The sequence below is a fragment of the Sabethes cyaneus genome, chromosome 3 (genome assembly GCF_943734655.1).
Source record: "Sabethes cyaneus chromosome 3, idSabCyanKW18_F2, whole genome shotgun sequence".
Lineage (NCBI taxonomy): Eukaryota > Metazoa > Arthropoda > Insecta > Diptera > Culicidae > Sabethes > Sabethes cyaneus.
In genome coordinates this window covers 16,909,719-16,926,875 of record NC_071355.1, presented here as the reverse complement: position 1 = coordinate 16,926,875, position 17,157 = coordinate 16,909,719, and the positions used below count along the sequence as shown (strand labels likewise).

Here is a 17,157-nt window from a genome sequence, read left to right as displayed (position 1 = left end):
GTCTCAGTCTTATTCTTATTCTTATTCTTATTCTTATTCTTATTCTTATTAGTTACAGCCACAATAAAGGATTCCCGGAAATAATTTTAATTCTTTCTCATCAAAGAAATAAATTCAATTTTATTGAAAAAAAAATTTAAAAAATATTAGCGAAAAACAAGGAAAAAACAACAGGACTGCAAATAAGAAAAATTGGGACAGGAAACGAAGCAAAATGGAACAATGAAACAGAAAACACGTGACTGAAAAGCAAGAGAAAAAGAGGAAAAACGGAATGAAAAATAAGAAAAGTGAAAACAAAAACTAAGAAACAAAAAGAGAAAAAATAATGGACTGTATACAAGAAAGTGATTAACAGAAAAGAGTTAAAACGTGTGAAAGAGTAAGACAAAATGTCAATCCTAATTTCAAATATCTCTGTCCAAATTCAAGTCTTATTTCATGTCCACGTCCAATTACAAGTCTAATTGAACGCCCTATATCAAGACCTATTTCAAGTTCTAGTACAGTTCCAAGTCTAATTTCTAGTCCAAATTCAGCTTTGAGCTTAGTTCGAAGGTCCGAAGTTGTCTTACTGTGGAAAGAAAGACTGGAAATGGTGGTGAATATGAGCCAAGCAATTTAAAGAAGAAGGAAATGATTCTTGCCGTAGCAAAAAAACACAGCAACAGCAACAAAAGTACAACTGTCAACAGATTTTGTACATAAAATGAAAGCTCAGGATGTACAAAAATCATTTTCAACTCAAATTTATTCAGACCGGAAGACGAATGGAAGACGAAAAGTATGGATTAAAAACAGAATTTAAAAAGAGAAGACCAAGTTTCGAAAACGGAATGCCGCAACGAGGCTTTGCTTTTTTTTAACCGAAAAGCAAAACACAAGAATCTGCAGGTACTGGAAGGGAAAATCATTTGCTAATGGCACCGAACCGGAACGAGGAGGCAAACTGCCGTTGATACAGTTTGGTCCACAGCAAATATTTCTTCTAAACATTTGCTCGCCAGAGCAAAAAGCGCCTTGCTGTGATGAACAATGGCTTAGCTCTACGCTCTTTTTTTTCGTCAAATGCCAGAACAATTGTTCCTTCTAGATTGAAATGAGCGCTTTGGAGTGCAGTTAAAATTTATACCAGAAAAAGTTTCAGTATGAATGCGGCGAAATGAGCAATTCTTGTGTAATGTTTGCAACCGTAAGCGAATAATTCGGCAAAAAAAAATATTTCCCGTACCAGCATTTGTCTTCTATGATCGAAATGTATTGAAATGGTAGGTTCAAGTTAAATTTTGACTTCAATTTGAAGTCCAATTTAGGTCAATTTACAAGTACGATTTGGTGTTTAAATTATAGTCAATTTTCATGTCCAATCACAAGTTCAATTTCAATGTCCAATTTCAAGTCTGATTTCATATCCAATTTAATGTCCCATTCCGAGTTTAATTTAATTCCATTTTTACCTCCGATCTCAAGTCTTATTTGATATTTCGGTTAAATTTAATGTCCCATATTAAGCTCAATTCCGAGTCTAATTTAGTTTCAATGTCATCTCCGATTTCCGGTACAATTTAATGTCCTACTTTAAGACCAAATACAAATTTGATTACAACTGCAATTTGAAATTCAAATGAAGTTCAATTTCAAGTTCAATTTCAAAGTCTAATTTAAGTATGATTTCAAGTCCAAAAATCTATTTTGAGTTCAATTCCGCGCCTGATTTAATTCCAATTTCAATTTCCAATTCGAGCTACCCATCTAGTCTAAATTGGCCGCCCAGTTAGCTTTGGGGTAAGCCAACCGTCGCATGTTCGAATCCCGGTTGGGCGGTGCTGCTGCGGTGAAGTCAAGTAGGATCATTGCACTAGCTCCCGTAATTGTCCTGTACTCTATTAACCGGCTGCGTTGTCTGTCGATAATTCAAAACAAACTTGCAAACACTGTAATTGAGATCTTACCCAGTACTTGAATAATCTACGTAAAATGATCAGATGTAATAGGATAATGGACCTTTTCCATATTTAGGTTAAAAACGAAAAACATACATACCTTACTGTTTAACAAACACTTCAAAGAAGAAACATTGTAGAAAAAACATTCAAACTAAAAGAATTAAAAAATAAGTAATGAGATAAATGAAATTATTAGGCCGTGATACCTTACTACTCGACAGCAAAGCTTGACACCAAAAGCATTACAATAAACTCTCCCAAGTTTCATTTCGATTTTTCCTCACTATCCCGAATAGAAAAATAAAGTCTAACACGAGTATGAAAAATATCCGATCCGATCCCATTTCCGGTTCAGGCTGATTTCACTCACTGTCTCACTGTTTGTACGATTGTTCATTTCGTTTTGTACTCACAAACCTTTTTTTTTTTGAAAATTTGATTCGTTTTGCGCTTCCAACACGCACGTGCCCGCCAAATTAACCGGCCCCTGCTAGGACACACATTCCAAATTGATGATAGTGCTGTCGGCGGTGCAGTTTCCAATAGAAGATAAACAGCAAACAACAACCCGGTCCAGCCCGGAACATCATCGTTGGACCGACGACGTCGCTCTTCATCTATCATCGCCAGCCGCCGGTGTCCAGGCTGCGGGTCAGATTGCTGTCCACCGAGAAGTCCAGCTCGTTCGGTGTCGGATCCGAGTAGAAGGAAGGTCTCGACAGTATCAGCGAACGTTCGTCGGCCATCATGGTGAAATCACTGTAGCTGGGTTGATATGCTTTCGGCCGACCGTACGCACCGGATGGCACTCCCGTCGTCAGCGCAGATGCCGTCATGTGCACGCTCCGGATGGTTGGCTGCCGGGGGGCGGGAGGGCACAGAACGGGAGACACAAAACACATTTTAATACATGTAAAGTTTACATTATTTTGTTGAAGGTTGCTTTGATCGCTGAAGTTAATATTGCCAAAAGCAAGACACTTGCTGGGAAGGTTAGCAATATTAGCATTTGACTAATTTTCATGTATGGAAAAAGTTTTAGTGAATGAACTTTTGGTTGTGCCATTGTGTTAAATTCTGTGAGCTCGTTTAGTATGAAACCGTGTTATATTAAACTTTTGAATGTGCGTACTTCACACAAAGTGTCAATTTCCTGTTTCACTCCAGATTCAACTTACCTCGTTTCTGCCAGCAGAAGTTGCGGCTGCTGTTGTTGCGGAGCAATATCCCATTCCAAAGCGCGTCGTTTGCTGAAGGCAGCCGCTGCCTTCTCGGAAGATTCGACCGAGTCGTTTATCAGTAGGTGGGTACCAGCCGGAAATGGTGATTGCAGTTCCAAATTGGTTGGCGGTAGGAAATAAATGGACGAGAAAAACGAAACGAAGGTAAACATTTTTCATAAGTAGAGGTTCGACTGTTTGCCGAGGCTCTGTGATGGGATTGTAGGACGATTGCTTTCAAATTATAGGAAATGCTGTTTTGTTTTTATTGAGCAGTGGAGGCGTTGTGAAAATTCGGTGGTTCTTGAACACCAGAAAAATCGTGGATGACGCTTTAATCAATAACAATACCATTCATGAAATTGATAAGTTTTTGCCTGCTATGATGAAAATTTTGATCACTTGAAGTCGTTTTCAACTTTTACCATCGTTTTTTATTTTATTTATACGGAAGGAACTGTCAAACTCACTACAAGTTTGGCTTCATTGCCACAACAAGCGGCGGAAGTTTATATCTTAGTTAAGCAAATTTGTCTCTTAAAAACTTTCCCATTTAACTGCAAATGTTTGCACACATGCTGCGGTTTTAGCTGAGCACATGAAATCAGATCCGTAGCGAGAAGAATTTCAAGCTAAAAATTGCCAGGCAGCAGCACAAACTCTACAGTTAAGTACCAGACAGAGGAACGAACATCTTTGCAATTCAGTTTGCATCTCAATTTCGTCGTTATGCCGGAATTTCTCATTGTAGCTGGTGGTATTCCACACCACTTTTCGAGTATTTAAAAGTAAATTACCTCTTCCCTTTGTTCCGTAAACTGAAATTTTAGTCACTGCTGGATGCTATGTTGCATCAGAAGCTAAGTACATAACAATAACATCATGTTATCTTCTCATATCGACAAATTTCACTGATGTCATGAAGCGTGCCCAGGCCTCCTGGGCGTGGGACACAAAAAATTTACCTAAAGTGTTTTTGAGCAACAATTACGTTCCACCTCAATATTTTTCTTGACGCGTTTTTTCATAACCTCATCTAAATTATACTTCGCAGTCGGGTGCGACAATTACGGGGCTAGCAGACTGGATTTGTTAGACCGGAATCGTACCTCGAATCTAGCTGGCGGTTGACCGACCTCGAAGCAAAAATGTCTATTAAACTTTTACTTCTTTCTTAATTTTAAAACGAAATTATAACCCTTTCTTCGGCGATAAGAACACAGATGGTAAAATTATGGATTTTTCTTCAGTAAAGTGCCTCACTACTGAAATAAGCAAGAATATCAAACACTGTCTTGAATTTACGAATCTATCAATCCCATGTAACGCACGCCTTTGCTTTCCAAGCCCGCGATGTCAAGTTTATGTGCAATTTCGAATGGCTCAATTTTAAAATAAAGCCGACATAGTTTCCCCGCCCATTCGGTTAAGGATTATTTGCTTTGATTTAATTTGAATAATCTGATTAATGTTCTGAAAGTGAACAACTTTGTAAAAGTGTAAAAGCACCTCTTTTCTTCAAGATATTTTCTCGATTTACTACTGTCATTCAATCGAAACCGTAGTCTTGTTTGAAAACTGTGATAGTAGAATAGACAGCATTCGTTCAAATCGCGTTAGTGTTTATATTGAAATTCATAACACAACGAAAGGCGCTATCAAATTTAACTCCTCTCGTGAAAATCAACGAATTAAAGCTCTAAATAACAGTTGAATTTTTCTCTCTTAAATCCTTTTTTAAATTAACTAGCTGATTGCCCGAGCTCACTCGGGGCCCCTGTGTCACTCAGTCACTTGTACATCTGTTGTAACGAAAACTCATAATGCAAGAAACAAAACCCTTTTTTTCATTTGAATATGTCTACTCCCTTTGTCAGTTCCTCTCACGTTGTCCCCCAACCACATCTAAATAGTCTTCTCGGTAATGCCTGTAAATCAACACAAAGCCTTTTTTACGTTTTTGAACCTCCCCTTTTTTAATGGCCACCCTATTCCCCTTTTCAGAAGTGAAACAACTTGTATAGCTGCTATCGTTCCAAATGCAAGAGAAACACTCCCTTTTACTTATTTGAACCTTTCTCTCCCCTGGTAAGAAACAGTCTTCTGTTACCCCCCCCCCAGCCCCCCCCCCACTCCGCCAGTGAGAGACCACGCTAATGAACTAACACGTGTGACTCCATAAAAAGAGTGAACAAGTGATGGGGAAATTGGATCGGGACGCGAACTGTCTGTCACAAGCCAGGATAAAGGAGGAGTGTTGAGATTTGTCTTTCGGTGTGCAGTGCTGGATGGCTCCAAGACAAACATGTGAAGGATCCATCTAGATCTGCACACCGAGTCTCTTCCGCGGCAAATCTTGTAAAAAAAACTCTTGCTTCCAATGTAGCAACAACATTGGAGCATGCTGCATTCTGAGTAAATTGCGTAGGAGGACCCCAATCCTCGGTGCAACGCGACCCGTGCCTAAGGATGAATGCTTGGGGGGGTCTAATTAAGTCTCCCAAGGTCGAACGGAGCCTGCATGGTACCAGGGCACCCCGTGCAGCAATTTGCTCCCTCTGTTATAACCTGGTAAGGGACAGCTGATTCTTTCTCCCAGCAAATTAAGACCATTGAGATGGAAACAATTAATGAAACTTTTAATCTAAATATAAATAACAAATCAAGTGGGGGATCAGCGCTCAGGAGTGACCCTGACATCGATAAGACCCAAGAGGCAACTGGCGATGCTGATATAATCAGTCAAATCCCAGGACCCAGTGGTGTCAACGGTGCAGGACTAAACCCAAAATGGTCCGATCGTACCACAAATCATATAAAATTACAAAGAAAAAATGTTAAATTTGTCCAGGTGAATCTTCACCATGCAAAGGGAGCAACTGCAACTGCTGTAGCCCTGGACCTTTAAAGATAGGATACAAGGAATTCCTACAAAGTCGTGTAAATTGATTTACGCCGAAGTTGAGCTCACGCCAAGAGCTGCCATTTTAGTTAGTGAAAACATCAAAAGTTTTCCAATTACAGAATTGATTACAAAAGATCTCACAGCAATAATGATGGAGGTTCCAACGACCCATGGCACGACTTAAATTTGCGTAGCATCTGCATGTTTTCCAGGAGATTTGGGTGAAGTACCTCCATCAGAAGTGGTAAATTTGGTTGCTTACTGCAAGAAATAAAACAAAGCACTTGTAATTGGATGTGATGCAAACGCCAATCACACTGTTTGGGTCAGCACAGATACCAATAACAGAGGTGAACTCCTTTTAGACCATATATCATCAAATGATATAGATATATGCAATAAAGGGGAAGAGCCAACTTTTGTAAACGCAATAAGGCAAGAAGTACTTGACTTAACACTATGCAGTCCAACGATGACTGATAAAATAAAAAATTGGCACGTATCGAATGAAGAATCTTTGTCCGATCACAAGCAAACCATATTTGATTACGAAGCTAATCAGCAACTTGAAGAAATTATAAGAGATCCCAGGAAAACAAACTCGGATTAGTATAATTTGAAACTGAAGGTTGGTGTCAAGAACTTGAAAGGCTGCTCAGGGACATGTAAAGAACTTGAGGACAACTCAAAACAATTTTCAAACCTGATCCAACAATCTTATCACAAAAGCTGTCCTGCGAAGGAACGCTCTACGATTAGAGACGTACCTTGGTGGAACCAAACTTTGGAGAAATTTCGAAAGAAAACTCGGAAATTATTTAACCGGGCAAAAAGAACACAACAGTGGGAGGAGTATAAACAAACTCTCACTGCCTATAAAAGGGAAATACGAAGATCAAAGAGGATTCATTGGAGGCACACATGTGAAAACATTGAACATGCTCCGGCAACTGCTAGATTGCACAAAAATCCTCGCTAAAGATCATTCTAATGGGTTAGGTACTTTTAAAAAAGAGGATGGCTCTTTTACTAACTCAACTAAGGAAACATTAGAGCTAATGATGAGAACACATTTTCCCTGTTCAATTATTAATACATGCGGAGACCAAAGTGCACCGGTATTGAGAACTGTAAATCTTGAAACCAGGACAGACATTCACGAAATAGCGAGTGAAATGACTGGGTTAGATAGAAACAGGAATGATGCTTGTACTTTGGCCAAAAAATTTTTACAAGACGCAAGGTTGAATGGGCGATTGACACTTTTGAACCCTTCAAATCACCGGGTAGGGATGGAATTTTTCCTGTACTACTACAGAAGGGTAAGGCGTTTTTAACACCTATTCTAACAAACCTTTTCCAATCAAGCCTGATACTAGGTCATATACCAGCAGTATGGCAACAAGTACGGGTCACGTTCATTCCGAAGGCTAATAAGAAGGATAAGACTTCACCAAAATCCTTCAGGCCGATAAGCTTATCGTCCGTTGTGTTAAAAACAATGGAAAAAATAATTGATGAGCATATAAAATCATCATATTTAGCCAAAGATCCTTTGAGCGAATATCAATTCGCATATCAAGAAGGCAAATCTTCAATAACAGCAGTACAAACTGCTGTAAAAAAACTAGAAAAGTCTTTTGAAGCGAAAGAAATTTCACTAGGTGCCTTCCTTGACATAGAAGGCGCATTTGATAATTCATCTCATAATTCAATGATTACAGCTATGACGAAACGTGGTTTCGATATATCCATTATCGACTGGATTAGCGAAATGTTATCAAAAAGGGAGATATCAGCAAGCCTTAGAAGCTCATCTATAAGCTTTAGAGCAGTAAAAGGTTGCCCACAAGGAGGCGTAATATCACCTCTATTGTGGTCTTTATTAGTTGATGATCTTCTTCAAAAGTTGACGGCGCTAGGCTTTAAAATAATTGGCTTCGCAGATGATATAGTCATAATTGTTCGAGGCGAATTTGATTCTATTATCGCCGACCGAATGCAAATGGCTTTAAATTTGATTTCATCATGGTGTGATAGGCAGGGCCTCAGCATAAATGCCAATAAAACTACTATCATACCATTTACGAGAACGAAAAAATTTACATTAAATAACATCAGATTGAAAGGAAGACTTTTAAAACTTTCAGACACTGTCAAATATCTTGGAGTATTTCTTGACAGAAAACTCAATTGGAACACACATCTAGAGCAAGCAGTAAACAAAGCAAGAAATGCTCTATGGGGACTGAAACCGAAGATGATCCATTGGATCTATTCGGCCATTGTCAGACCCAGGATTACCTATGCTTCGTTGGTCTGGTGGCCAAAAACGAAAGAGAAAACTACCCAAACAAAGCTGGAAAAACTTCAAAGGCTAGCCACTCTCTCAATAACAGGTGCAATGAGAAGTACACCTTCGAAGGCATTGGATGCTTTACTCTATATACTTCCATTGCATCGGTTTATACAATTAGAAGCTGAAAAAAGTGCTCTGAGGATCAAAAGATCAATGAACCTTTTTGAAGGGGACTTAACCTTAATCTCAGTGTTCTAAAAACTATTAGTATTAATCCTCTTGTAACCAGTAATGAAGATTGGATGGAGAAAAAATACAACTTCAACCGAATATTTCGTGTATTTGAGCTTAGACGTGATCTCTGGGAAGATGGTGGTCCCGATATTCGTCCAGGTTCGACAGTTTTCTATACAGATGGTTCAAAAATGGACAATCAAGTGGGAGCAGGAGTAATTGGCCCAGGAATAGACATGTCAATTTCTATGGGCAGATGGCCAACTGTATTCCAAGCTGAAATACAAGCAATTCTAGAATGTACGACTGTGTGCTTGCGCAGGAACTATAGACATTCAAATATATGCAACCTGTCCCGACAGCCAAGCAGCTCTAAACGCTCTAAAGTCGGCGACATGCACATCAAAACTTGTCTGGGAATGTATTCAATCACTCCAAAAATTGTCTTGTCGGAACCAAGTCAACTTGTACTGGGTCCCAGGTCACTGTGGAATTGATGGAAATGAAAGAGCTGATGCACTACCAAGACTCGGATCATCTCATCAATTTGTAGGACCTGAGCCCTTCTGTTACTTATCTGCTTCTGCTTTAAAAATGGAGCTAAAAGCATGGGAATGTACGAAAGTGGAATCAAATTGGAATAACACTTTCAATGCTAGGCTGTCGAAACGTTTTATCTCTCCAAACGTTTCAATTACTCGCAAAATCTTGGAGCTACTGGTCTTATAACAGGACCCTGTCCAAGCCGCTATCATATGAAGCTAATGGGAAAACTTCATGATGATATATGTCGCTTCTGTTGCATAGAAAAAGAAGACTCGGAACACCTGGTATGCCGATGTCCGGCAATTCTCAATGAAAGATTAAGGTTCTTCGAAAGAGGGTTGTTAGAACCCTCTGATATTTGGAGAACAGCTCCCAGCGCAGTAGTGCACTTTATCCGAAGTGCATCACCGGGCTGGACAAATGCTATTAGCCAAACAATGACAATCACTTCTGATAGTGGTACGTCATCTTGACAACATAGCTATAATAAAACGGAGAATAATACCCAACATGGAAAAAAAATTATCCCCCCCCCCGTGGGAAAAAAAATCTTGGAAAAAACCATGTGGTTGGCAAACAACTATGAAGAACAGTCCAGAAGTTCCGGAGCTATGGCGGAACATGCATTCATACTCACGGTCCTCGTCCCCCTACATGTCAGTTTCTTCTCAGTCAGCTCCCCCTTCTGTCACGTAGCTAATTATGCATCGATTTGCTCTATGAAAATCCCTATAATGGAAGCGAAATAAAAGTTTATTTACCATATATTCCTTCTCGGCGAAACCCCCCTCTTTTCTCAAAGTCAGTTGCACAACTGCAATCAGTTTAAACACAAGAGAAACGCAACCCCTTTTACTTATTTAGATCTCTCTTCACTTGTTAGGGATTCGCCCCTTTTATCAACTTCCCAGTGCTGATTCTCTAATGTAAAGAAATATTTGTGCTAGGTTCTGTGTAATTCTATACATACAGATTCTGTACAGGCGATTTCTTTCAAATATCTGTTAAACTCAGAACAATCTGTGCATGTGGCAACCCTGCATGCTACATGCGTTGTATGTAACATTTATGAAAGTAGTAACATTGTATACGTCCGATCCTCAATATATTCCCGAGTTATTTCTATGTGCATTTGGAAACAATTTAACAAAATCAAGAACACAAACTATTGCTTTCCTGCTACCTTACAGAAATTAAAGATTGTTTTTATTACCAATCGTTCTGCCACGTTGAAGGTATTTTACCAATTCAATCCCATTCTATCAACAGCACAGCTTTTCACTACACTTCCAATGCAACGCAAACTTGCGCATCCATACAGAATTAAATTATAACCTGACACTACAGCTGTTGCGCACTTTTCCAACACAGATATCAAATTCGCCTAGGTTTAATCGTTTCGCCGTAAAGAATTTGCAATATGTTGAGGTGAAGGAGTTTAGTCATTTTTTCTGGCACACTTCCTTAACACAGACATCAACTTGGACTAGGTTCAATCGCGTTTCCATGAAGTTTGTTGGCGAGGGTGCTTTATCACTCTTTCTGGCGTATTTCCCAAGCAAACACGTCAGAATGGTCTAGGTTAAATCGCGGTGTTAACAAATCTTGTTGAGACGAGAAAACTTTGTCATTTTTTGGAATAACACTCTATATCCCAAACCTTGCCGTAAGTCTTACGTCAAAATTTAAGTAAATTATGATCTAGGGCGAATATTTTGTTCAATTCAACTGGCTCCAGGAGCACTGCCCAGCCGAAATTCTAAAAAACATTAAAAATGATTTGGTTCAATAATTCAAAAGCTAATAATAAATCAACCGGCTGCTGCATGCCAGCAACTGGAACCGGCTGCTGCATTCCGGCAGCTGGAGCTGGCGGCTGCTGTATACCCGGAGGGCTGCGCAGTGGTCATTCCAATGCTGCCTCAATTCGCGAAAGTATTTCCAACATCTGTTGTTGCTTTTCAGCCAGCTCCAGCTGCCAGTACTGCAACTGCTGAATAGTGAAGCTGATTTCTTCAGACACTTCTTCCCGGCAACGGGGTCTTAATTGGTTCCGCGCCCAGCGGTGCGCCGTTTGCTCCCGTCCACGGCGGCTGTCCCGCCAATACCAGTATCCGTTTTCCAACATAAAACTTAAAAATTGTTAGAAATATAAAAATGTAAAGAATAAAATTTATTTTAAAAAAATATAAATATTTTTTCAATGCTTTGATACACGACTTACCTTACAATTCTTTATTTGAAAAAACGAAACAATCAATTTTCACTGCTCAAGAGCGTTTAGCTTCAACGTTGGTTGATTTAATTTTTAAAAACGGAAATCAACTCAGGGATGCCAACTTTTCGAAAACCGAAAAAATCGTCCGAAAATAAAAAGACCAAAGGCAAGGAAAGGTAGGCATCTTCGAAAAAAGTTACCTTTGATTACTTTACTCACAGACAACAGACTACCAGTCTGACTATTTCTGTAGGCCGCAATATAATTCTGTAGCCTGTTAATCTGTTCTCTGTGCTCTAGGTATATCATATGATACTCCCTCTGTCATTTATCAGAGAGTAATACTATTATTTTGGTGATTCAACCGCATACAAACTTGTTAATTTGTGACATTATTTCTGACCAATGCAATGTAAAAACGGCGAGGTAAAGTTTGAATGATTTCACAATTTTCATGCAGCTTTAGCGATTTAGCGGTTAGCGGTTTCAAGGGTTTATTTTTAGCGAAGCTACCGGTTTCGCTAACGTACTCCAAATTTAGCGACTGAATTGTTAATAAAGGCTCAAATCTCAATTCAACATCAAACACTATTTACAGTCAGTCCACAAAAGTGGGTCATTGTAGCTTCAGCTGCTAATTTCCGTTTGAATCACCGAATTATTAGTGCTGGTTATGAATAATAAGTTTATCAATCAATTAGTATAATATTCATGCATTAATTAACAGATAAAGCTAAAATGACCCATAATTCTAGCAGAAGTTTTCAGAACGTCGCATAATCAACCCTTTTGTGTGTGACCCATGATTGTGAACTGACTGTACATGTATATGTATTTTGATGATTTGATCAAAAAATTGTTATGTTAAAATTGCTCGACTGTGTTGCAATTTTTGAGAAATCCAAATTTTTGCGAGTACCTTACTGCCTTATTTACACGGTCAAATAAACATTGGCATCACGACGGAACCCTCCTGCCTTGTCTTGTCCATCACTTTCGAAAGAAATTAATCTAAGTATAATGCTTGACTTTTGAAACTGTGTAAAGAATTGCAAGCAAGTAACTGACGCAAAGCAGCAAAAGAAACATACAAAACTATTCTCGGATAAGAGAGTCGCTGATTTTGCTGTCACATGCATAAATATCCCTTCCGTGCAAGACAACAGTTCCGAACAAATTCTTGCAGTTCCTATAAAGATACGATCTGGCAAAAGAAAAGGATGACCGTTCACTTTTCTATGATGTTTCACTTTCAGGACATTAAATTGGACTAGATTCTATGTTTAAAGATTAACTCGGTTGAAGAAAAGGGGTGGTTTTATATTTTGATCAAATGGTTTACTTTCAGGACATCAAAGTGCACTAGGTTAAATATCCAAACCATAACATTGGTTAAGGAGAAGGGGTGGTTTTACACCTTGGTGTGCTTCCCAAGCACAGATGATAAATTTGTACAGGTTTTTCAACGTCGTAAAGAATTTTCAACCCGTTGGGACGGGAAGTTTCTGAAATAACACTAAAATGAGTGCAAAAAACACGAGCAAACTTCGATGACGCCTTTTCCAACCAATCAGGATGCGAGGATTATATGGGAGCTTCGATATAACGTACAATTCAATTTTCAAGTTGTACGTTATATCGAAGCATACAAAAAGAACTCAAAAATATAGCTAATATTACTTTATTTTGTTACTACTTGACTACGTTTAACAAATACTGATATAATCCAACTAGAAGGGTGTAGCAACCTTTTTCATGTTTTAACATAGAACTACGTTTCTGATTTCTATATAGGGGTGCACTTTAGAAGTACGAGAAATGAGCATGTAATGAAAAGTGGTTATGATTTATAACTCAGCCATTTTTCAATGGATTTTAACGATATTTGGAACAATCGATCAGAAATTTTTCAAAACATGATTAATGTAAGCCATGTCCACAGAGATTTTAATTTTACATTTGAGAAGGAACAGAACAATAGACTTCCATTCCTAGAGGTTGTTGTCATAAGGAATTCCACAAAATTTGATTTCGAAATTTATAGGAAACCCATCAATACTAAACGGGTGATACCTATCACGTCCAACCACTCATTTCAAAACAAAATGGCTGCTTTCCACCACATGATTCATCGTGAGGAAACTCTTTCACTGAGTAAGGAAGAAAAAGATACTGAATTGAGATATATTTTCGAGATTGCCAGGTTGAACAGTTATAAGAAAGAAACTATTCAATCTATTTTGAATAAAAAAAGAAGATCTGAAAAGGGTGGCTGTCGAGTATGATAGTGGTTTAACACATCAGCTTCATACAAAACTTAAAAAATATGGAATGGATATTGTCTAAACTAGTAGAAATAACTAGCTGCAAATACGATTAGGGACCACAAAAGATCCTATCGATAAATTAAACAAAGTAATAATTAAAAAGTTTTTTTTGGGATATTGCATCAACCGGTTTTGCGCACCCACCGAACGGTGCGCGCACAATCCCTATTTAGGACGAGACAGGAATTATTCATTACCAGTAAACCTGAATCAAACTGAAGTCCTGAAGGTAAATAATTTTGTAAAAACTCGAAACTACCGTCGCTCTTTGATCGATGTTGTTATTTAAACATCGAACCCAGACGAATTTGATATCGTGAAAGTAAACAAGTTTGTGTGAGTGTAAAACTATTCTATCAATTATCCGTACCCTTCGATCGATCTTATCATTTGTACATTAAATTTAGACAAAGTTGATGCCTTGAAAGTAAACCGTTGAAAAAAATCAGAGGAGTTGTGTACAAGACACGACCGCATAGGTGACGTAGGACTACGCGAGTCTTTTTGTAGCGATAGTAGGATGTATCCATGTATGTAATAATTCGGTTCTTGATGTATACATGCTACATGCAGCATATATAGGGTTTGTTGATACCTCCCAGTTGGCTCCGAGGTATGACGCTGACCTAATAAGCCAGTCGTCATATGTTCGGATCTCGACTGGAGGAGGCTGTTAGAGTCAATAGGTTCGTAGCAACTGGCCCTGCAATTGTCCTTCACTCTAACAGCTGGCTGCGAAGTCTGTCGTATAAAAAAACAGAAGGTCAAGTTCCGATAACGGAATGTAGCACCTAGGCTTTGCTTTGATACTGCAGGTTGATAAAATTTAATTATTTTTAAAAGAATGTTAATAGCGCCTCAAATCTCTCGTCAATATCAAACACTATTCACAAATATAGGTATTTTGATGATATCAAAAAATTGTTATGTCAAAATGGCTTGACTGTGCTGCAGGTTGAGAAATCCAAATTTTTGCAAGTCAATAGTTTTTTTGACGATCAAATAAACTTTAACGTCACTAGAGATCCCTCCTGCCTCGTCTTGTCCATCATTTTCGAAAGAAAATAATCTAAATGTAATGCTTGACAATTGAATAGTGAAGAATTGCAGGCAACCAACTGACATTCAAAACTATTCTCGGCTAGAAGAGTCGTTGATTTCCTCGCTTTGAGAATTGCTGCGTAACTTCACATACACAAATATCCTTTCAGCCGTGTTTCCTTGTAAGTCAACAGTTCCGAACGAATTCTTGCAGTGCCTATTCGCGACTGCGGAAGTTAAAGAGATTTTTAATCCTGTTTGCACTTACACGAAAACCCATGCCGGATTGTCAAAAAGCAAACAAATTTCGTAGGCGCGAATGTGGATACAATCTGGCAAAACGAAAGGATTACCGCTCACTTTTCTATGACGTTTCACCTTCGGGACATCAATTTGGACTAGATTCAATGTTTAAAGATAAATTGGGTTGAAAGGTAGGGGTGGCTTTATACTTTAACAAAATTGTTTACTTTTAGGACATCAAACTGGATCAGGTTTGACGCGGTCCTACGAAGTCTTGTTAGGACGAGAGGATTTTATCACTCTTTCTGGCATACTACCCATACCCAAGCACAGATATCAGATTAGTATAAGTCCGAACGTCGTAAAGAATCTTCGACCTGTCGAGGGGACGAGGGGTTTTTTTTCTAAGCATAAAGTAATCGAAAACCACAATAAACAGATGGTTTATTTAACTGTCGTCCCTGCTGCCTGTAAAGCAAAGCGGTCACAAAGAAAATGTATGGGGATATTTGACCTTGAAATTTTTCGTTAATTTTGACTAATTAGTGAGTGAAAAAGATTGTTATAATTGAAATCACAAAATTGTTACATTTTTTATGAGTCGATCGGAATCTAAGCCATAAAAATTCATTCATAATTGGCAGAGCTATTAGCGATCAAAATCTTTCATATTTTCGTGACACTCGCACTTTTTGATTTTTGACGTAGAGTCCTACGTCTTTGTTTACTATACCTGGACTGGGTAGCACATTGTGAAAACGAAAATAGAAGTGTAACGTTTGAATGAAAGATTTCAAATGGTAATAACTACTAAACTACTGAACGAAACTTTACAATTTATATGTCGTTGGATAGATAAAATGACCAGCAATTTTATGGAGGGCGTAAGAGGAGGACTCCTATACAAATGAAACACAAATTTCCTCATACCTTGAGGACTAATTAAGCAAATAGAACCAAATTTAAGATGTGGAGGTTTTTGGAGGCAGACATTTTTTTCTATGGTGAATTAGAACCTTTGCCTTCTGTAAGAAGGGGGGATTCCATACAAATGAAATACAAATTTTTTCATAACTTGAATTTGCTTGACTGGAACCAAATTTGGCATGTGGGGTTTTTTGGGGAAATGAATTTAATTTATGATGGCTTGAGACCCCTCTCGCCTGTGGTAGGAGGACAGAGCCGTAGCGTGATATTGTGGCGCCCTTGGCGAAACCTTGGCCGGTTTGGCGCCCCCTTGTTTTCAAGATCAATATTTCTTCTAAGTTTATCATTTTTTCGTATTCGCCCTTTATCCAATACTTTGCCACTTAACGTATGTATTGACAAAATTTCGGATTTTGGATGGCGAAGAAAAAAATACAAGAGATAATGCAATGAAACAAATTATCCATAAATCCTACATTTATTAGGCCTTCTATAAAAATGCTTTGACGCCCTGCCAGGTGGCTTTACGGCGGTTCACTGGAACCTTCTTGGTGGCCAATCAAAAGATAGACGTCGGTATATTATTTAACTCTTTCGTGGCCTTGGTGGTCAGCTCCTTCTCGATTTTGGTCACCTAATTATTGGTGTAAATGCTCCGTTTGAGCTTCGCTTAAACATTTTTGATTGGTAGCAGTTGGGAAACGTTCGGAGAGTTGGTGATCGTCGGTACAACGTTTTTCTTCAGCCGGTCCATCTCCTCTAGTGATCTCTTGTCATGATGGACCAAGGACAGAGCCGGCCAAAAGACTTTCTCATTCTTTGCGCGATACTTATTGATGAAGACGGCAACATCCGGTAGATACTTCGTACTGTATCTTCGAATCTCCTTGTTCACCGTAAACTCCGAAAAAACAACAGCGGCTTGAACATTCTCTTCTCGCTGATCCTCAGCCACAGAAGGATCTTCTTTGGAAAGATTTTCCTGACGTCATCGCTTATTTTCTTGGTGGGGGACGTAAAGTACCTGGTTCTCTGCCAGTCGTTGCCGCTCAACGTCAAGTACTTTTCGTCACCCATTATGAACGCGACATTGTGCTTCGTCGGAAAGATGTTTTTCACCAGCACCTTAAGCCGTTTTCTGGATGATTGCATGCTACTCAGACATAACCAGCGTTGACTAAAGCTTTCGCAAAAAAATGTCCATTTTGGCCCAGTACTTCACTGTTTAACCGGTTGCTCCGACCTCCCGGC

At 38.8% G+C, this 17,157-nt stretch overlaps 1 protein-coding gene across 1 annotated transcript in view; it reads right to left on the bottom strand.

Moving 5' to 3' along the window:
* Nucleotides 1-2,566: 2,566 nt before the first annotated feature.
* Nucleotides 2,567-17,157, bottom strand: part of LOC128739314 (adipokinetic hormone/corazonin-related peptide receptor variant I-like) — a 121,184-nt gene continuing 106,593 nt past the window's right edge. Inside the window, exons 9-10 of the mRNA XM_053834792.1 lie at nucleotides 5,937-5,945; nucleotides 2,567-2,803 (exon numbers count right to left, since the gene is read on the bottom strand). Coding sequence (XP_053690767.1) covers nucleotides 2,567-2,803; nucleotides 5,937-5,945 — 246 coding nt within the window. The remainder of the gene's footprint in view (nucleotides 2,804-5,936; nucleotides 5,946-17,157) is intronic.